This window comes from Strix aluco, chromosome 8 (genome assembly GCF_031877795.1).
Source record: "Strix aluco isolate bStrAlu1 chromosome 8, bStrAlu1.hap1, whole genome shotgun sequence".
NCBI classification, from domain to species: Eukaryota; Metazoa; Chordata; class Aves; order Strigiformes; family Strigidae; genus Strix; species Strix aluco.
In genome coordinates this window covers 1481668-1502421 of record NC_133938.1, presented here as the reverse complement: position 1 = coordinate 1502421, position 20754 = coordinate 1481668, and the positions used below count along the sequence as shown (strand labels likewise).

Genomic DNA, 20754 nt, shown 5'->3' with positions numbered 1-20754 from the left:
GCGCTGCTGCTCACTCTGCTTACGGCAGCACCACAGCAACAGCTTAAAAACCACACCCACCACTGCACAACACCCCACTGCAGGAACCGCCAGGGCTCTGCTCCGGTTCCTTCTCCCATTCACAGGCTGGGAGCAGCAGCTCCGCAAGCACCATCCAACAGTTCTAAAAAATTTCTTCAAAATATTTAAAAAAATACCCTTTTAGAGTATTAATATCCACAACATGTTGCGCTCATTAAGGAAGGGAGCACTTTCAGGAGAAGGAAAAGGATCACTTGCAAGTGCCATTAAAAATGAGAAGTATCCAGAAGTTACTGGCCCGAAAACTTAATGCCAGCACACGCTTACGACCCCCAAAGCGGCCATCCTACAGGAAACGTTTATTGTTGGGGTGCAGCCCCCACCCCCCCCTCAGGGTTAGGTGACCCCCCATCCCCCCGCAGCGATCACACAACAGCCACACCCACAGCAGCACATCCGCTCCCGCCTTTTGCTCCAGTACTTTACACTGACCATTCCCTTCAAAAACCAGCTCAGCCGCAGAACCACTATTGTGGCTGTTCCGGAAGGCGGCTCCCGGAGCCGTTCTTTATTACCAAACATGTCAGCAGGTGCTGTTTTAAAACTCACTCAGGGAATGTGCAGCCTTGAGGGGAACCGCGCGCAGCCAAGGCAAGTTCCTGACGTGCGAACTCCAGCCCGAAGGGTCCCTGGGTTGGGCCCGTCCTTCAGCCACTGAGGGAGGAGGAGGAGGGGGGGGGGGGCACAGCCCGAGGGCTGCCCTGGGCCCCGTTTCCCCCTCGCCAAGGCCCTGCTCAGGCAGGGATGCGGCTCCTCAGGTACTCCAGCACTGCAGCCGTGCCCTTGGCCAGGACGGCCGCCCGTGGCGTGCGGAAGGGGTTTCCTTCCAACAGCAGCGTCCTAGAAAACAGGGAGGTGGAGTTACTTGGATCAAGGCTTTTCTGTGGAACACCACCTTCACACGCTGAGGATTCCGATCCTTTGAAATTCTTAAGTAATAATTCTGTTCCACTACAAGGATTTTAAGTTCTGCTTCCCTAGCTCACACAACTTATCTTTTACAGCAACACTGGAGTTTTAATTCAGGCTAATAAACCCCACGTGGTCTATTATTGTAGACACACGATACACATGTACCTGATTCTTCAGCCTCTGCCAGAAGAAAGAGCGAGAAAAACAACTTTTGAAATACAGAAAGGGTAGAGTAAAAGGGGAAAACCATGTTAACTCATAACCCTGCACATGCCAGCGTAGCTGCTAGCCCACTCTCCTTCAGAACAGGTAAATCTCCCTGGAGGGTTTTCCTGCTGGGGGTGGGATGTTTTATTTTGTTTTTTGAAGTCCCTGGGGAAAGTGTCCTGCCAGGGGAAATCCCCAGGGCCTGGGAACTTGTTGTTGTTGCTGGGCTGCTCACACAGAGCGTGCGCTGTGAGGACGGCTGGTCCTGTCGCTTTAGGCATTAATTGGAGAATTATTTGTCTCTGCGACAGCAGCGTGAGCTGCACCCATGGCGGGGGAGGGGAAGGGTCTCCCGGCCCGGCGGGCCCTGACCCTGTGTTGGTGTGGGCAAGGGGGTGGCTCACTCAGGCTCAAACATTAGAGCCTTTCCCTTTTGTTAAAAACCATGATTTAAAAAAAGATATTATTTTTTTTAAAACATACCCTTCCCCTTTTTTAAAAAAATCATGAAACAGCTCCCCCAATTCTTTACAATCTTGAGAAAATACAGAACTGTGTTGTTTTACAAGTGGCAAGAGCCCCTTTTACTGCACCAAGACCCCCAAATCAACCGCGCCGCGGGGAGCAAGTTCTCCCCCAGCGAACGGGGCCCGAAGGCGCCGCTGAGAGCGGGTTTCCCTAAGCCCGGCCCGGCCCACACACCTCAGGCTCTGGCAGTGGCCCAGTTCCGGCGGCAGCTGGAGCAGGTCGTTGTTGCGCAGGTCGAGCGTCCCCAGCCCCGCCAGCGCCCGCAGCCCCTGCGCGTCGACGCAGCCCACCTGGTTGTCGCTGAGCAGGATGGTCTCCAGCGCCGGGATGCAATAGAGGACGCTGGGAAACGCTTTAAATCTTCAAGAGGGAAAAAGGAGACAAAGCAAGGAAAGTCAGAATTAGGGCATTCAGAAACTGAGCAGCCTTTAAAGCCGGGCTGCACTTGAGCATTATTTAAAGGGTGAAAGGCGCCTGCGGGGGTCTGGTTCTGCATTTGTTGCTCACAGACTGTTTCATCCCTTTTTTAACCAGTTCCTACTGTGTCTCTCTGCAACTTTTGTGGCAGAAAGTTCCAAAAATACACGACCCATTGTGCAAAGAAGTACATCCATCGGGTTTAAGCTCACAGCTGGTTTATCAAGTGCCTCCCTGTTCTCACATCACAGGAAAATCATACTGAACGCAGACTAGTTCTTTTTATTATTGTATATTTAAAAAAAAAAAATAACCTAAAGAGTTACTCACCTATTGAAAGAAAGATTTATTAATTGCAGTCTTGTCAGTGCCTCCATTTCCTCAGGTAAAGATGTCAAAAAATTATTTCTGTGTATCAAACAAAGACAAACAATTATCACTAACTTCTACAGAGTTTCAGTTAAGAATCCACAGAGACAGACTGTGGGTATTTATCCATGCCAACGTGCTGCCTTAAACCAATTAACCGCTTCCTAAATGGGTCAAGACCACGCTCAAGTACAGACGCTGGCTCACACAAGCCAGGTTTGCATTCTTATTTCTGCCAGCAGCAGATTTAAGTCTGTCCTCTAAAGGTTCCCAAGAATTTCAAAGCATCCCACAGCTCCACAAACCCACCTGGCAGTTGAGCTCCGGGGGTGTCAGCAGAAGTGTTTGCAGTGTGTGAAGCAGCCCAGGTAACACGGCCCGGTGGGCTATGCTGCTGCCTGCACCAGCGCAGGGAGGTCCTGCGGGAGCCGCAGCGGGTAGAAGGGCTGGAGGAGCTACTGCCAATAAAATACCTACAGGCAGCAACAGCTCCAGGAGGCACAACACTCGCTCTCTCCCTGTATCGCTTCCCAGCGCCCGCCAGTGGCTTGGTGGGGGGTTCTTTTGGGGGGTTGGAGGGATTTTTAAATAGCAGCTTCACATCTCTGAGAACCTTAAGACTGAGGCAAGACCCTTCATCACAGCAAGTCTCACAGCTTGTCCGCTTGGGTTTTGTGGTTTTTTTTTTTTTTTTTACCGATGCCTAAATCTAGGCCACTTGCTATTTCAGATCTGCCAGTCATTCAACTGTCATGGAGGCATTTTGGGAAATGAAAACTTATTTCAGTACTGCTATCCCACTGTAACAGATGGCTGGTTTAAAAAGGCACAAAAATAAGTTAGCGAGAAAGGAAGTCCAACACACGTCACAAACCTGATATCCAAATGTGTCAATTTATGGAGCACGCAAAGCTCTGAGGAAATAGAGGAGATTTTATTGAAGCCAAGGTTGACATCACAAACTGAGTCTTTCAGCTCCACAATCCTGAAACCAATATGAATACACTTGCATTATGTAAGCTCATGTTTGCATTCTAAGTTACTGAAAAAAACCCTGCTTTATTCTACAAATCAAGGACACACTATGTCTCTTGACACTTCAGAAGTAATTTTGTGGAGTGAAGGTAATGGAAACTTCAGCTGTGAAAGCTCCTGTCCTGGAGTCTGACGCCTGATGTAAAGACAAAGCTCAGAATCACTTGCCTGAAATTATTAGAGAGTAAGTTTCCCCTCCCTGATTAGGAGAGCAAACGTTACTCCAAGAACCCACTTGCTGAAATGCAGGTAAGAGGGATTTCAGACACTGGCAGAGGTGACCATCACTGTCACCTCCTGCTCTGTAAATGGTTTAACAAGAAGACTCCATCCACCTTCTCTGGCCATCAAACAGACAGAGATTGCGGTTTTGTTTCCATCTTTTGTTTCTGTTCCACTGTTCTGATATTACAAATTTCAGGAAACACGGCATTTTCTGCTTCTTGTTAAAGGGTATTCTATTAACATGCTTTGGTGTGACGTATGTTAACAGCTCAAAAAATTAGCTGTTGAATCCCCTAACAGAATCTCTGGTTTAGCCCTAAAACCAAAAGGCAATTAAATGAGAAAACCCTCAGCTCTCCCATCTGGATTGCACACCTACACCTATCCCCAGCGAGCGCAACAGCCCCTGAAACGCTGAAAAAGCTGGGGAGGCACAAGCATTATCTCACTACATTGGTTTTCTAGAAGTTGTATGAAAAGCGGTTTTTTTCCTGTGAGAAAGAGATCCCACCTCTTCAAGTTCTGTGTGCTGAAGGTTAAACGTTCAGCACACTTGGGTCCAAGAATGGACATAAGTTACCCCCCCAGGTGTGGTGGTATCCTTAAACACCAGCTTTTGTGGGTTTCTGGGGCTGCCAGAGGTGCAGTAACCCTCCTCCTTACACAAAAAGACTCTCAATTCCATTAGTGCCAAGAGAAAGCTTTTTCCTGACTGTGGATGACGTAACAAGTGCAATAATCTCAAACGCTGTGTGATGGGACACAAAACCTGCCAAGAAGAGGCACGGAAACTGTTCAGGCTTCCTTAACAACCCACAAACAATTACCCTCTCCGAACAAACTGTATTTAAATAGAACCTCAGCAGCAGTACGTAGTCATCACCCAAAAAAGCGGTGAGTCCACTAAGATTATCTTTATATGGGGAAAAAGGCGGCTCTGTAGAGGAATCAATGCTACACGGTCACGTACAGCACTTCCCCGTGAAGTCACATCACTCTCCTCTCGGGCTTTTCACCAACGCTCAGAAAAGCACGACGCACACAAGATGTAAGGAAAGCACCGCCGAGCAGAGCCCTGCAGCCCCGCCGGCACGCTACTCCTGCTAGAAACACAACTGCATCGCTCAGCACCGCAACCGCACGTCCCTCCACGTGTGCACAAAGGCGTACGCAGCACAACGCGCAAATATACTCCATCAGGAGAAAGACAAGATGTAGAGGAGCAAAAAGTAGGAAAGAAAGTAACAAATGGAGGAACGACCTTTCTAAAAGTACCTTGGAGGAACTTCATTCAGCTGATTTTTGCTGAAGTTGACAGTGGTGACAGGATTGCTTCTGACTGCGTCGAACATGTCATCGGGAATCACAGCGGCCTGTTTCTCACTGGACAATGGGAAGCAGTTAGCTGGGTCACACAAACAAGCTAATCATTCCCTATTTATTAACAAGGCATTTTCATCTTCTTTTAGAAACAGATGAGTCGTAGAGTAGATATATAAATATCTACAATTTGAGGTCCTTGCAGGACTGTTAATCAGAAAGCCACCAACCACCGCACCATGTCTGTGTCACATGGTTTCTTCCCCCTCCCCAACTGAAAAGATTACATGGTTGGTTACTTTTAAGAAATAACTGAAGAGCTACTCACCTACTACAAGATATTCTGAGACTTAATGAAAATTGCTGAAGAAGTATAAGAGGTACTAAAAGCACCTGAAGGTATTGAGTGTTTCAGTGAGTTAAAAGGAATGTTACTGCGGAATACTTGATAATACAAAGAAACAATTTTTAAAAACCTGCAGTTCAAATCTGCCTATTCTTGAGCACACAAATTAAAGTGAAAAACACACAAATGCAGCAGGATTTGCAGACAGTTTGGTATATATCATAAAAAAAGGGCAAAAAATAGGCAAGTGTTCTTAGAACTTTAGAAATAGGTAGTATTTCAAAACACATACCTGTATTCCAGCAATTTTAGTGAAGTTATGGCGTGCATGTTAACCCTTGACTCACTTGGAAGAGTCATGGCTGTCACAGGAGGCTCTTCATTGACGGTAGTTACATCATCTGGAGATAACAAATAATCTGATTCAGATTGCATCAAGCATTTTCTAGTAAAGGGTTTTTTCAATCTTGGGTTTCTGGTTTGCCTTTTTTTTTTTTTAGGGGGGTGGGAGGAAGAGGGTTGACTTGGATTTTGAAAAATTAGGTCAGGAAGCAATGGAGCTGTCATGCCAGCAGCAGCCAGCGGTGAGACAGGCAGCTCCACGGGCTAGGGAGAGAGAAACAGTAAGAAACAGGGAATTGGGGCTAGAAATGACGGTCTAGATCATCTATACCCCGAACAGCAAATCTGACCACAGTTTCAGTTAAAATATTAATATTTATAAACCTTCATCACGCCCTCCTCTGTAAAGTTCCTTTTGATTACCACCTACAATCCCCAGGAAAAAGCTCTGGGTGTCACAAGGCTACTTTGGATGTTTAAGGAATGTGGACTAAAAGCATCGTTCTGCACAACTGAGGTGTGGCATCACCCCCCAGGGACTCACCTGTGCCTGAGGGGGGTGAAGCTTAGCTAGAAGTCCAAACATACAATAAATCCAACCTCCACTAAAAGAAACCGAACAAAACCCTAGGGAAATTCAGCAGCATCCATGAATAAAAGTCTACTAACAATTGTGCCTAACCACAACTAGTCATCCTTTCCTTAGGAAAAGTCAAAAGGGTCAAAAAAAGCTAAAAAAAGAGGCCTTTTCCCCATTTAAACCTCTACAGAAACAGGCCTGCTACAGCTTTAGCTCCAGCTTAGATGCCGTAACAGGTAAAATCATAAGCATCATTGTACATGCAAGACATGAGCTAATTTAATTGCCCACAATTATATTATCTATTATAGTTCACCAGATAACTCCTGAGTATGTACCCTAGCACTCAATTAATTTTTGTCAAGTTAATAGTATGTCAGATTTGCATGGAACCTGACATTTTGAAGCAATTTTATATGCTGCTGTCGCCTAATTAATACTGCCATCCTCTGGTGGATGGAGAGAAAACCCACTGAAAAAGGAAAATCTCCACGTACCATTTTCAGTAACAGTTGCTCGCATGTATTATCAAGGCACCTTCTAAGCCTTTTTTTGCCATTTATGTGCAGCATAATTGTTTCCCTGTTATACTTAACACAACCCATGAACTCGGTCATTTTGCCTACTTTATGTTTTAAAACTCAAGAAAGAGGAAAACTTCTAAAGATGGTAAACTGGAGTCCTGTTTTGAAAGGATTTCACCTTCTCAGCATGCAGGTTACTTAAAGACTCTAACAGCCTATTTCCTAAATAATAAAAAATACACTGTCATCGCCACCATTTTGTTCAGAAAACACAACAAAAACCACCCAAAATGCTGAAGTATCTCAGTGAATTAGAAGCCCAGGTATCAATCTGGAAAGCGACTCGAGCATGCAGAAGCAACTAGCAACTTTTTGTCCACTTTCTGCATACTATCGGTTCATTTTTACAAAGTGCCACATCTGTCAGATAATCGTGACCTAGAGTCAACAACTCGGTGCTTTTCAACCCAGAGAGAAACAGCGTTGAATCCCAGAGAGGATTCTGCAAAACCCACAAAGCGTTTGCACGCACAAGTAATCCCCTTGAAATATTTCATCCCATGTTCTGCTTTCTGACTTTTTAATTATTTCTGTAGGGAAGGCTGGGATCAAGACTATTAGACAGTAGAAAAATGAATTCTAACAGGCCAGGATTAGAATGATGTTTAAAATAATCAGTTACTTTCTCCCCAAAACTTTTGATATTCTTAGTCAGCTGCGAGGTAGGCTCCATGGCACTGCCAGGACCATCGTGGCTGACTCAGGCACGTCCTTTCTGCGTATCAGAGGACGGTGCTGCCCGTGTTAGTATGTGGATGAATTATACACAATGTCTTTACCAACCATCCCCTACTCTCGGTCCCTAGCAGCGTCCAAGCCAGCAGATAGACAGCAAGCTTAACAAGAAAAACCCCTCACGTAAACTTCCCATGATGTTGTGAGGAAAAAGAAAAAAGCTACTGGAATTTCTGATGCAAAACGCGTAAAAGGACCAGAGGAAAAATACTTGAGATTATTGAGGATTATAAATTAGAAAAACAAAGAATGTTTGTTATTCAGTACTACCTAATAGAGTAAGAAAAAGAAACAGCACTGAAATAGAAGAGCAAACTGTTGAGTAAAGAAAACTGTTATTGCAGCATAACTGGAGGAACCTGGATTGAAACAGCTACCCTCTGTACATTCCAATTTATTTTAATTTCCTAGAAAGACTCTTTAAAATGTAACACAGCAACATACCTTGGATTTTGCTTCTTAGATATTTCAGAAGTTCCTGGGTGCCTTTCTTTAAAAAAAAAAAAAAAAAAAAAGTCAGGATTTGCCAGGCAGTGTTTCCAGAGCCGCTCCGACCACAAGGAATGCCAACAGCAGTCACACAGGTGGACCCACAGCACTGCTGACTACAAAATCCACCTACCACTTCCCACAGAAAAACCCTCTTCACAGCAGCTTATGAACTTGCTTATTTACAATTTTATTTATTCCAGATGAAAATTTCCGATCCTGTATCACTACCTCAGGCTCCACATTTTTAATTTTTTATCTAAAGTAGTTAGCCAGTTGCAAGATCAAGGAAAAAGTTCAAGTCAACCTAATCTTCTCTTTACAGAGGTCTAGCACAATTATGCTTTGGAGAAGACATTTAGAATTTGTCAAGGAAGCTGACTGTTCAGTGTTGTGGTAACTTTTTATGCCCAAAATTATAGACTCTGGGAACAACACTGCAATTTACATATTTTGCATGGATTTTTTCACAGCTTGGTCCTTTCAATCCTCTCATAGCAACTTCTACTGGTCAAAAACAGTTACTATCTGCATAATCTATGAGTAATTAAGTATAATCTCATCTAGCCCATTTGTTTTAGGATAAAGCTAGGTTTGCCTTATGATTTTAGAGGCTTCCTTGGTGCTTTAAAACCAGGGACTGAACTAAAGCACTGAATATGAATTAGTATTTCTCATTCTAGCTGAGATCTGTGTAAGAGACTGGGAGGTCTGAATGCAGAGGGGTAAAGAAAATGTGGGGGGAACGAAGGAGGGGAACGAAGGAGGGGAACGAAGGAGGGGAACGAAGGAGGGGAACGAAGGAGGGGAACGAAGGAGGGGAACGAAGGAGGGGAACGAAGGAGGGGAACGAAGGAGGGGAACGAAGGAGGGGAACGAAGGAGGGGAACGAAGGAGGGGAACGAAGGAGGGGAACGAAGGAGGGGAACGAAGGAGGGGAACGAAGGAGGGGAACGAAGGAGGGGAACGAAGGAGGGGAACGAAGGAGGGGAACGAAGGAGGGGAACGAAGGAGGGGAACGAAGGAGGGGAACGAAGGAGGGGAACGAAGGAGGGGAACGAAGGAGGGGAACGAAGGAGGGGAACGAAGGAGGGGAACGAAGGAGGGGAACGAAGGAGGGGAACGAAGGAGGGGAACGAAGGAGGGGAACGAAGGAGGGGAACGAAGGAGGGGAACGAAGGAGGGGAACAAACTCTCACAAGGCATCTGATGGGATGACAGAAGACCAAGAAAGGGAGGCCAGAGGAGGCTGGGACTGACTGCAGGCACGCCCAGGCATGGCGCGGGCTGAGCCCAGCAAGACAAGGGACGCCAATACGGAAGAACCTGGAAACTTGTAAGGAAAAGGTGAAGGTCAAACCAAAAGCTGAGTAACAGTCCCATGGCTTGTACGGAGAGGGAAGCAGACAGTATGACAAAGCTCAACAGCCAGGTGATGGTACATTACGCAAAAAAAAAAAAACCAAAAAACCAAGAGACTAGGATTTAACAGGAATTAAGTGGAAATTCCTCAAGAAACAAGAATGGGTTTGGGACTAGAATGAGAGGCCTGAGAAACAGGAAAAGAGGAGACGGAGCAGGGATAAACAAGAGAAGAGTCTGCGCCTGCTGGACTGTACTATCCCCCAGCCTCTGCCAATCCTTAACCTCAGTATTCACCTGCTCCCAAGAAGTGCCTGGGGAACCCCACAAGCTTTATCAATTCCTCCTCTAAATCAAGTGTAAAAAATTCTAGACAGGCTTACTTCCAGGTGCAGGAATTTACAGTGCTGGTAATGGATCAAGACAGTGTAAGTATAAAATGTCATAATGGAATCCTTGTACCTGTCGTTTGCTACAAATTTGCAATACACACAAGAAATCACACACTCTGTGCTCTTACATTTGAAAGAGCAAATCCTCAGAAGCGAGGGAATACCACAACTGCAGTAACCAGGCAACCTAACTCAGGCTCCTCTGCAGGTACACCTGAAGCCAACTGTGCACGCTGAGATCATGTATGACTTCCATCCACTGAACCCCTGCTCATTAATTTAGTGCACACAAAGCTCACTCAATGTGTTCCCTCTTCTGACAGACACTACAAAACTTCATTTCAACAGAGTCTTCAGTGTTGCTTATTTTTAGAGAATCCCAGTGCTTTGTAAACATTTATTTTGTAACGCTGGCAGAAGCACAAAAAGTAATGTATACCACCAACGAGAAGAGGGGCCTGCTGGGGAAAAAAATTAAAGGGAATTCTATAGCAGCAGCAGTGCCCACGCTCCAGCCTCCCACTGCCCTGTGTGCTTGTTTTCTCACACACAACTCACACCTTCACTTTGCTGGTTACCTACAAGGAGAATGCAGATCTGAGGTGTAGGCTACCCTTAAGAAAACGTACTACGTCACACTGCTGGTGCCCAAAATGCACTTGCCATCATCTGGAAATTAATCCTAGATCCTTAATTCGGGCAAGTAGGAAATGAGAAACAGAAATCCACGCTCATGCAGGAAAATCCTGATGTAAAGTTCTTGCCCAGCGTTGCAACGAGCTGTGATTGTAACAGGACTGGGCAGCAGACAGCTGCCTCAGCCTTCTCTTCCCAGACACCCACTGCTTCCTTTGCAATATATATCACAACTTCTGCAGCAGAGCAGAAACAGGTCCTGTAACGCAACAACCTCCTTTATTCCACAGTCCTCACTGTCTTACGCACCGCATCAGACCCGAGAGGAAAGAGTGCCAAAGCCACAACGCACAAACAGAAGAGATGGTTTAAAGCTCCATAGGCTACTTGAAATCTGGATGCATTAAAAATTTTTTTTAACATTCTGGCCACGCAATTTGGATAACGTACATATGCAACATAACTGAACTTCATATAGTGTCTATAGCGCTTACTTGCAGGAGGTCTCTTCGAATGGTTCTCAAAGGATTTCCCTCTAATGCCAGGAATTTCAACTGAGGAAGGTTCCCCAATGTGTAAGGCAATCTGCAAATGGAAAGAACTCATTTCAAAGCAGCTTCAAAACATTTTCTAAAGCATTTGCAACGGTTTGTGAGGTGGCCTGTCAGCCTGCAGCTCAGGTTCCGTGGCCCCAACCTGACTTGTATTTCCCGTAACCCTGCTCAAGAGCTAACCACCACTGGCAGTCATAAGGGATGCATCTGGTCGTGTGGATCCGTAACACCACAGTAGCTGAGGGCTAATCTGAGCACCACGGTGCTGGTCAGTGTCTGACTCAAGCCAAAGGTGGAAGAAACTAACACCTGGAGTTGGTATGTAAATCCAAGGCAATTATCTTACTCCATGAAAAGTGGACAGACTGGGGCCCGCTGAGCTCTTCCGCACAGCAGCGGGCTGCACGCCAGGATCTCCCGTGAGCAGGGACACCCCTCGAGGTTGAGGGAATCCTTTCGTATCAGATACTGAGTAAGCGAATTAGGAATAAGCGCACTGAAACTCTGAAATCTCGGCTAAGTGATATAAAGGATTGCCTGCACGCGTATCACCCTTTAGACATAAACCACTGTCCAAGTCAGGGACTAAGTCTGGATCCAGCCGCACCTAGGCTCCTCTCTGAGGAGTTCAGCACACAGCGGGGGTCCTTTCTGAACCTCATGACTCAGCAGGAGGGTCTCCCTGAGAGTTTTGTCTGACGCTCTCCTCTACACAGTAAATACTCAAGTGTGCCTTGGCACCGAGTCTTGTTAAACCACTGTCACATCTACCCTTGACCTCTGTTAACTCACAGTCTTATTAATAAAATATGTTGTTGTTTCTCTCTCATGAGTGAAGTGCAGCACTCCATCCACAACAGGTTCAAATGAAAAGCTACAGAACATGCTACATTTAAGAAAGGCATAGCTTGATCACAGCAGTTACACAATACAGAAAGGGTTCCTTCATTATGATTGAGTCCTTTTTTAATTGCATTTTACAAAGTGAAGTACACCAGCTGCAGCTAATTGTCATTAGATGTCACTAGCTATGCCCCATCACAGACACAATGCAGTTTTGAACATTACCTACTGATATCATTGTTGGCGAGGTCAAGTCGCTCCAGCTTCTGAAGCAGAGTAATTTCATCAGGAACTGATTTTATCTTGTTGTCTCTAAGTTCCAATACAGAGAGGGAATTCAGATGCTTCAGGTTCTCTGCATTTAATATTTCAATCTGATTTTCACCAGCGTGCAATTCCTATGGAAAAAAAGATCACCCACAATTACGTTACTCTGGTGAAATTACTTTATAACTTACTAATCTCCTAAATCATGACACCAACAAAAACATACTATGACGTGGAGAAATACAGATCCCAATTCCCTTTCATCTGCATATGAAATATCAAATCTCCAAAGATCCAGAGGCAGGAGTCTGAACTGAGGCTTTCTAAAACCACCAGAACCCTCAGCTTTTGAGTTCCATTTCCAAGCTAGGAGTAAATCTGCTCCACTTTTGCCAAGAACTTGTCAACGACTTCTTTACTCAAGAAGTTTCCTAAATTCCAAGTTACAGGAAGTTGAGAGGGTAGCTCTCCACCTCCCTACTGGAAAGGTTTCGTTTATAATGGAAAAACCAAATGGTTCTTTAGCCCCAAAAGAGGGCACACATGCTGCTGGACACACTAAGACACTGAATTTCACACACCAACGTGGATTTTGTTAGAAAATGCTGAAATAGTTTGAGATTTTAACTGCTGAGTTCAGAGTTATGCAGAACTAAAAGAACCCACATTCTTTGATGAATTTGGTCACTGGAAACAACACAGTGATACAGGCGTTCACTTGGCCCAACCATTTTTCTGTTAGTTGAGTAACAAATTTCTGATGTTCTGAGACAGGTGATCTCAATTTTAAACATATCAGGAATGAAGGCTACAAAATATCTGAAAGATCTGATTATGCTAAAAGGAAAGAAAAGGGTATACTTCCTCTGCAGTTACAAAGAAAAAAATGATAATGAACAATGTAAATTTATCCAGAAAATGATCCTAGAGATAAAAAGTAACTGTTACAGGCAATACCAGATCTGTTTTTTCAGTCATTCCTCTTCTAAATGTTTCTTTTATTTTCCAAACCTGAAGAGTACTGCTGCAAATCTGTCTTCCAAATCACCTTAAGACTGACCAGTGTGGACCGTAAGAATACTTGCAAATAGGGACGTATTAAACACAGTTCTAAACACAGAATTATCAACTTTTGATCACAGCACTTTACAAAAATTTGTATTTAAAGTATCAGTCATTATTTTAAAAGTTTACAGCAAATACATTTACAGCATACCAACCATTTCAAACCTCACCTTCAGTAATTTGCATGAAGGAAATTCTGGTAAGGAACGTAATTTATTTTTTCTCAGGTAAAGTTGTTCCAAAGATGCCATAGTCGCTAATTTAGAAGGTACGGTTTCCAGGTAGTTTTTACTACAATCCAGCTGTCTTAAGCCTACAAAGTAAGTGTGTAGTGACAAACAGAAAAATAAGAGAAAAATCAAAACAGTTTTCTACAGAAACATAAATATCCTGTTTTTTAAAATAAATGTAAGAACATTTTGCCGAACAGGACTTTGGAAGAAATCAAATCAACATTTCTGAAAACAAGGCATCTGCTTTTCATTTACTCTTCAGAGAACATCCTGGCAGGCTTCCAATGACACTGCCAGGTATAGCTCCCATCAAGAAAGGGTCCAATACTGCAGCCCATCTCCAAAAGATCTGCAAGTAATTTCTGTAGTCTCTATAAAAACTGGCTGTCTACCAGCTGTTCCTGTGGATCTCCCACAGCTCTGAAAATATGCGTTTCAGATCAACCACCAGCCAGCTTGATATTTAACATTCAAATGTTAGAAGTCAACTTTATCACTAATTTATGGTTTTTTTCCTCTCCAATAATTTCAACTCTCATTTATGCTTTATTTTCCACTCAAAATATGCAATAAAGAAAAAAAATTTCTCAAATTCCTCATTGCAGCCTTAAGGCTAATAACTTGTAAGCAGAACAATATTAATCCTTATGCTTTCTGATCATTCCATGCCCCATTTATCAAGAAATATGAAACATAAGAGGACTTGAGTTTGATATACAGTAGCTGTAGCTGATGGTTTTAAGTAATTCTGAACTAATATTCTTGAGAATATATTAACTCTTTAAGAATGTATTTTTAAAATCCTGAATAACATACGTTACGTTTCTGAACACAACTACAGAACTGGCTCTATGGCATTTAATAATCTGAGGAAACTAATTTACTTTTCATCGCACTGATATCTGCAGGCAGGCTCCTGAGCTGATTACAAGCCAAATTGAGTCGCACTAAGTTAATGAGCAAAGCAAAACTTGTTGGAATGTCTGTGAGATGGTTGTTGGACAGATCCTGAAGATTAAAAAAGAGAGAGAGGAAGAGAGAGGGAGGTTAGAAATAGAGATGTTTAAAATATCCCACGAGTACTGCTGCTGCAAAGTTAATTACTGGCAGAACATTAAAATTAGATGGCTGACATCTTCAGGATTTCCCTGGTAGAAATGTGAATAGAAGAAACAAGTCTCCCATGACTGACAGATCACAAGGGATTTGATTTTTCTTAAAGTATTTCGCAAACAAAGAGCAAAACTTGGTTTCCAACAAACAAAAACCCCCAAACAAACCACCATGTAATAACTGACAACCCACATAAGTTGTTAGAATATTCACAAAGTTCTGCCATCTAGGCTACGGGGTTTTTTAATTAGCAGTAGCAAAACATGGATAAATCAGCCTTTCCACGCAAAGAAATATTTTTCAGAAAGTTGTAATTTACTAATTCTTCTAAATTGACAAGTTGTCCAAATCCATCTGGCAGGTGACTCAGCTCATTGTGATGAAGAAGAAGGCTCTTCAAATGCGACAACTGCATCACCTCTTCCGGGACACTTCTCAGTTTGTTGTGGCTGGTACGAACACAGGGAACACAAAGGGTAGAACCGATCACTCAGCGGCTGTACAAAGGCAACCACACGCAGAACGCTCGTGTCACACGTGGCGCTCCCCAGACCAGAGCTACACCCCGGCTACCGGCCGCATTATCTCAGTCGCATGCGGCCTGTGGAAGCACAAACTCCTCAGGCCCTAGAGCACGCGGGAAGCAGGCCCAGATCAGACACGCGGGATACTCTGTGCTGGCACAGACTAACTATTAATTACACCTCCCGAGAGACAGGCTTCTGCAAAACATCCCCACGCTGCGCACACGCACAGGCCTGCTCGTCAGGATACCCTCACCTCGAAGAAAAATCTTGTCCCCTACAATTGTTACAGCCCTCTACGTTGGATTAGTTTCCTGGGAGAAATTCACTACGTTTGTTTCTTTATTTGCTCAAGAACACTTTTAATCCTCATCTGAATTTACAATATTCCAGCCAGATCTTAATTTTCTTTTGTTTTATGGAGTTCACACAGACAGTGCCAGCATACCTCTTTCTCCTCACACACAAATTTACAAAATTACTCCAGTAACGAGAAGATTATGAACTTTCCAGCATGAACAAGAGCTACAGTTATTTCCAATGTATATTATTTATGACAAAAAGTACTTCTATACTCAAAACTGCCAGGCTGAAGCAAATGAATGTAGATATTGCTTTTGTGTGAATATTCAAAATATCACTGTTCTCACCTTCCAAGCAACTGTGACTGAGTATCAGTGAAAATAATTTTAACAAACCTAAGATCATCAATTTTGATCCAAAACTTAAAATTCTCAATATACTAATATTCTCTAGTTAAAAATCTGAAATTAATTTTCTGAAAGTTTTATATGTTGCAATCTCTTATTCACCCTGTAAAAGTCACTGCAATATTTCTCGTGTTCCAGTTCTGTAACACGTACTTACCTGACATCAAGTTTCTGAAGATTTTCCAATTGTCCTAAAGCAGAAGGAAGCGATGTCAGTTGATTATCATGTACCTGGAAAATAAAGTTTTTAGAATACAGTTACTAATTTGTACTTTGCAGGTTTTGTCTACCCCAGAAACAAACCAAGCTAACCGAACACACAGAATAACTTTGTACACAAGTAACAGCTACGTACACACCTCAAAGCCATTACCAATAGCAGCACTGCAAAATTCTGCAAAATTCTACTTAACTGGTAACAAACGCTAAGAGATTAGATATGAAGACAGGGAGAGGAGGGGAGAGCAGGAAAGGTGGTTGCATCCAGTGATAGCTCTTCCTTCAGTGTCCATAATAAAACTTCCTAGACCTTTCTACAGAACAGTACCCACCACCAGACTGATATATTATCAGAGTGATCTGTAACAGTCTTTTCTTCATCCTGAGAACACAGCAGTGCCACTTCTACACAGCCACCACTGCAGGGAAATGGAGAACAAAGATACTGAGAGCAGCCCCAAGGAGAAGGACTTGGGGGGGTTGGGGGGTGGAAAACTGACTGTGAGACAGCAACGCGCGCTGGCAGCCCAGAAAGCCACCCGTGTGCTGGGCTGTACCCAGAGCAGTGTGGGCAGCAGGGCGAGGGGGGATTCTCCCCCTCTGCTCTGCTCTCGTGAGACCCCCCTGCAGTGCTGGGTCCAGCTCTGGGGCCACCAACAGCAGAAGGACACGGACCTGCTCGAGCGGGGCCAGAGGAGGCCACGAAGATGCTCGGGGGGCTGGAGCAGCTCCCCTGTGAGGACAGGCTGAGAGAGTTGGGGGGTTCAGCTGGAGAAGAGAAGGCTCCGGGGAGACCTTAGAGCGGCCTCCCAGGACTGAAAGGGGCTACAGGAAAGGGGGGAGGGACTCTTGATCAGGGGGTGTAGGGATAGGATGAGGGGTAACGGTTTTAAACTGACAGAGGGGAGATTTAGGTTAGATGTAAGGAAGAAATTGTTCCCTGTGAGGGTGGTGAGGCCCTGGCACAGGTTGCCCAGAGAAGCTGTGGCTGCCCCCTCCCTGAAAGGGTTCAAGGCCAGGTTGGATGGGGCTTTGGGCAACCTGGGCTAGTGGAAGGTGTCCCTGCCTGGGGCAGGGGGGTGGGACTGGATGGGCTTTAAGGTCCCTTTCACCCTGAACCAGTCTGTGATCTAAGACTGTTTTCCCACCTCTTACAGGGAGAGTACAGTCCTACCGTAACAGGATTGTTGTACTTACATCCAGAACAGTGAGGGCAGGCAGAAGTTTGACATCCTCTGACAGACTCTGCAGTTTGTTTGAGGCGAGTATCAGCTTGGTCAGGTCTGTTTGCTCCCACCAGCGATCCGCAGCACCAAAAGAGAGATTGTGATGAGCTTCCTCTGGAGTATCCAAATTTATCCGCCACACATGTTGAGGCACTAACATACACAAACATACATGTTAAGTGAATTCCTCAGATATTTACTTTCAAATGTCCACTGTCCTAATGCTTTTCATATATACATACACCCATCTTGTGAACTGTATTTCTAGATATTTTTCCAGAGCTGACACTAACAAGCTGATGGAAATCTGCCAGCAACAGCCAAAAGTAAATTGACCTGTGAAGATGGCAGGAATACTCATTGCTGTTGCTCCCTCTGTATTTTTCCCATCCTGCCCGTATAGCATTACCCAACAATAAACCCAAGGCACCGGAGGAACACGCAGCCCGCGGAACCGATCGGCAACCACCCGTGAACACGGCGCCTGTCCCCTCAGCTGAAGACCCGTGTGGTTCCCAGCAGAGCCAAGGGCCCGGCGCAAGGGCCGCCACTCCCCGCCACGAGGATCCCAGCCCGCCGCCGAGAGGCCCAGCTGCCCTGCCCGGCCCTCTGGGGCGGCCAGCCCGGGCTGCGGGCAGAAGGAGGGGTGTACCCGCCGGCTATGAGGGAGGGCCCCAGGGCCCGGCTCCCCGCGCTCACCCTCGCTAAGGCTGCGGCCCGCGAGGTTTAACTGCCCGCTCTTCCGAGCCGCCCGCAGCAGCCCCTGCGGTACGGCGGGGCCCGGCTCGGCCACCGGCCGTCCGAAGCCAGCGCGCGGATCCCGCACCCTCCGCGCCGCCGCCATCCCTCGCTGGAGCCCGGCCGGCACCGCCCCGCCGAGCAGGCGGGGTCCCGGCTCTGGCAGCCGCCCCGCCGGCCGCTACCGCCTCCCCCGGCCGCCATTTCCCTTCCGGCGCTGCAAGGCGGGGGGAAGCCGCGACGGCGAAATGGTGCCCCGAAAGGGAGCGGGGCGGGGGGGCTGCAACCCCGCCCTCCATCCCGGAGGGTGCCCGGGGCTGCAGGCCCGGGGGGCGGCTCTGCATCTCCCCGGGGAGGGGGTTGTTGGGGTAGGAGCCTGCTCCAGCTCCCCCAAAAACCCAACAGCTGTTGAAGGTTAAACTTTAGAACAAGGTAGCAACACAATGCTTCGGTCAAGAAAGATGTTCTTTGTCTCTGTTAAAGCCAAAGGCGTCCCTCCTCAGAACAAGTCATAGCAAGGACATCCCAGAGCCATTAGACCTGGAAGAAGATACTAAAAATAACACCTTCAGGTCACAAAGACCCTCACCCCAGTGAAGACGCTTCCCCTAATCATGTGTAGTAGTAGAAGTATTGTGTCAGTGATATTATAATTGTATTTAATTACTAACCAATCATTCTGAAGAGGATGGGCTTGGAAAAATAACTAACTCTGCCAGTTTTGTGCACAAATGCAGCACGGAAAGTCCTGTTGGTGTGCTGTCAGGAGGAATCCCCCGTGCACCCAGCACTGCAATAAACCAATGTCAGCTTTCTAAACTATTATTTGGTTTGGAGAGTTTTCTTGGTTATGATTTTCGGTAACTCAGCCATGCAGCCACCTTTGTGTGAGATGAAAAGTGCCATTTCCATACCCATCTTGGCTCACAGCGGGACTGCGTATGGTTTTCATCGCCCAGATCAGCTTGTGGTTTTGGCCATAACTCCCTCCAAGAAATGGGAGGACAAAGGCGAAGTCCTGTCCCCTCAGCAGCAGTGCTTCCCTGAAGATCAGTCTGAACATTTGGTACAAATCCACACAGCCTGTGAACAAAGCAAGACCAGAAACTGTAGTTGAGGACACAACTGAGGACAATGCTCACTAATTATTGGGAAAGAGACTCAGTCACAAATTGGATGCAGCTGTGCACACTGTGCCACCCAGATCCTGCTTCCTGTCCTTCCTCTCCCCCATTTCTTTCTGCTAAAGTCTTCACTTTTGTCACAAGTGTGAATCCAGACCAAATAACCTGGGAATATTTGATACATACACACAAGGTATACCAAATAAAAAGGCATTTTTACATCAACACACTGTTTTTCCCTTTTCCCTTTAGTCCAGAGTTTGCAAACTAAATAAAAATGTTAGACTGAAAAATCCTGGCTGTCTACCAATACTTGAGATAACAGAGACCGGTCACCACTTCCACCTTTTAAACTGTGGATCAGATCGATGTCTGCCTGATCCTACCAGCAGTTCCTGGTGAGAATTATGAAAAAGGAGCATTTTCCCCCTTAGTCACCGAACTTTTTAGTTGTAGCTCTTTTCACTTTCAAACACCAGGTTTGTGTTTCAAACAATACCCTTTTTGAAAAAAGCTTCTACTAGTAGTTCCACTGATCTTAAAAATAATTAGTTAATAATACCACATTAATACCAAATATCACATTAGGTAAATAAACATGTGATTCAAGCAACTGGCATACTTCAGGCTCTTGACTAAGGATTTTGGCCTTGTTAGATTTTTACCACTGTTCTAATTCCCTTTTTTCCTGTCTCCTCTCACTCTGGGAGTCATCAGACAGTGCTCCATAAGGAAGTGCTGGGTATTTCAACTGAGTATTAAAAAAGTCTGGAAATCCCAGAGTTTTGTGTGAAGTCTTCAAGTCAACTTTTTGTTTGTTGCCATAAGAGGAAGATATATTTCAAAGGGCAGGAGTTAAGCAAGCTGAAGCTGATTTGTAACAGGCAGAAATCATGACAATGATGGGAAGGGCTGAACTTCCTGGTATGATTAATATTAATTACTTTAAAATCCCTTTTATGGACTTTGGAAATAGCGATTGCTTTACTTACAATCTGAAACCAGGAGCAATAGAGCAGAAAATGTAGAGAACTCAAAGCACATTCACCTCAGTGAACCCAGGCAACAAGATACCTATTCAACTCATCTCTACATGAATACAATTAATTCACATAGCAATTGACCTAACATGTCTAAAATGCAGCAATTTTAAGCTTACAGCTCTGAAGGAGCAAGCAGCATTATCGAGCTCACCTGGACACCTTGGGCCAGACACTAGTAGCAACGTGCCAGCCTGGTTATAGTTGAGGCCTCTGAGACCCATTGGCCCCTCAGAAGACTGACCACAAGTACTCTGGAACCCCGACCGCCCCCGGGGTGAGCTCCCTGCTGCCGGCCCCACGGCCAGCTTAGGGTTCAACGCCCTCCGCCAGCACTAGAATCCTTCAGCCCGCTGAGGAAGAGGCGGGAGGCAACCGCAGCCCCCTCACGCCTTTCCCACCCTCAGGCAACGCCCGCTCTGCGCCTGCGCGGCGCGTCCCGCGCGCAGGGGGCGGGCAGCACGCATGCGCAGAGGCGGCCCCGTTCCCGCCTCGCCTCGCGCTCCCGCGCGGGAGGTGATGGGCCTGGCTGCGCACG

General features: G+C 45.6%; 1 protein-coding gene across 4 annotated transcripts; it reads right to left on the bottom strand.

Annotated features, from left to right (window-relative positions):
- Nucleotides 1-551: 551 nt before the first annotated feature.
- On the bottom strand, nucleotides 552-20612 carry LRRC40 (leucine rich repeat containing 40). Of its 4 annotated transcripts, none has more exons than XM_074831758.1 (16): nucleotides 20371-20612; nucleotides 18724-19135; nucleotides 17286-17467; nucleotides 16027-16100; nucleotides 14955-15084; nucleotides 14407-14530; nucleotides 13460-13602; nucleotides 12183-12355; nucleotides 11055-11145; nucleotides 8126-8171; nucleotides 5733-5841; nucleotides 5050-5157; nucleotides 3389-3499; nucleotides 2476-2553; nucleotides 1903-2088; nucleotides 552-921 (listed from the first exon to the last, which is right to left on the bottom strand). In XM_074831758.1, exons 2-16 carry the CDS (start codon nucleotides 18728-18730, stop codon nucleotides 816-818), a joined length of 1668 nt encoding a protein of 555 aa, XP_074687859.1. In that variant the 5' UTR covers nucleotides 18731-19135; nucleotides 20371-20612; the 3' UTR covers nucleotides 552-815. The 4 variants fall into 4 exon arrangements, with proteins under 4 accessions (XP_074687859.1, XP_074687858.1, XP_074687860.1 ...); XM_074831757.1 differs by having other exon boundaries at nucleotides 18934-19135; XM_074831759.1 differs by having other exon boundaries at nucleotides 18967-19135.
- Nucleotides 20613-20754: the final 142 nt, after the last annotated feature.

Bases quoted from the DNA above. Each gene is read 5' to 3' on its own strand.
- LRRC40 (XM_074831756.1), bottom strand. From the start codon at position 18,158: ATGGCGGCGGCGCGGAGGGTGCGGGATCCGCGCGCTGGCTTCGGACGG. The intron at 17,468-18,013 runs GTGAGCGCGGGG...TGTGTATGTTAG, and splicing joins GGGCCGCAGCCTTAGCGAGG to TGCCTCAACATGTGTGGCGG. The intron at 2,089-2,475 runs GTGAGTAACTCT...TCCCTCTTGAAG, and splicing joins ATAAATCTTTCTTTCAATAG to ATTTAAAGCGTTTCCCAGCG.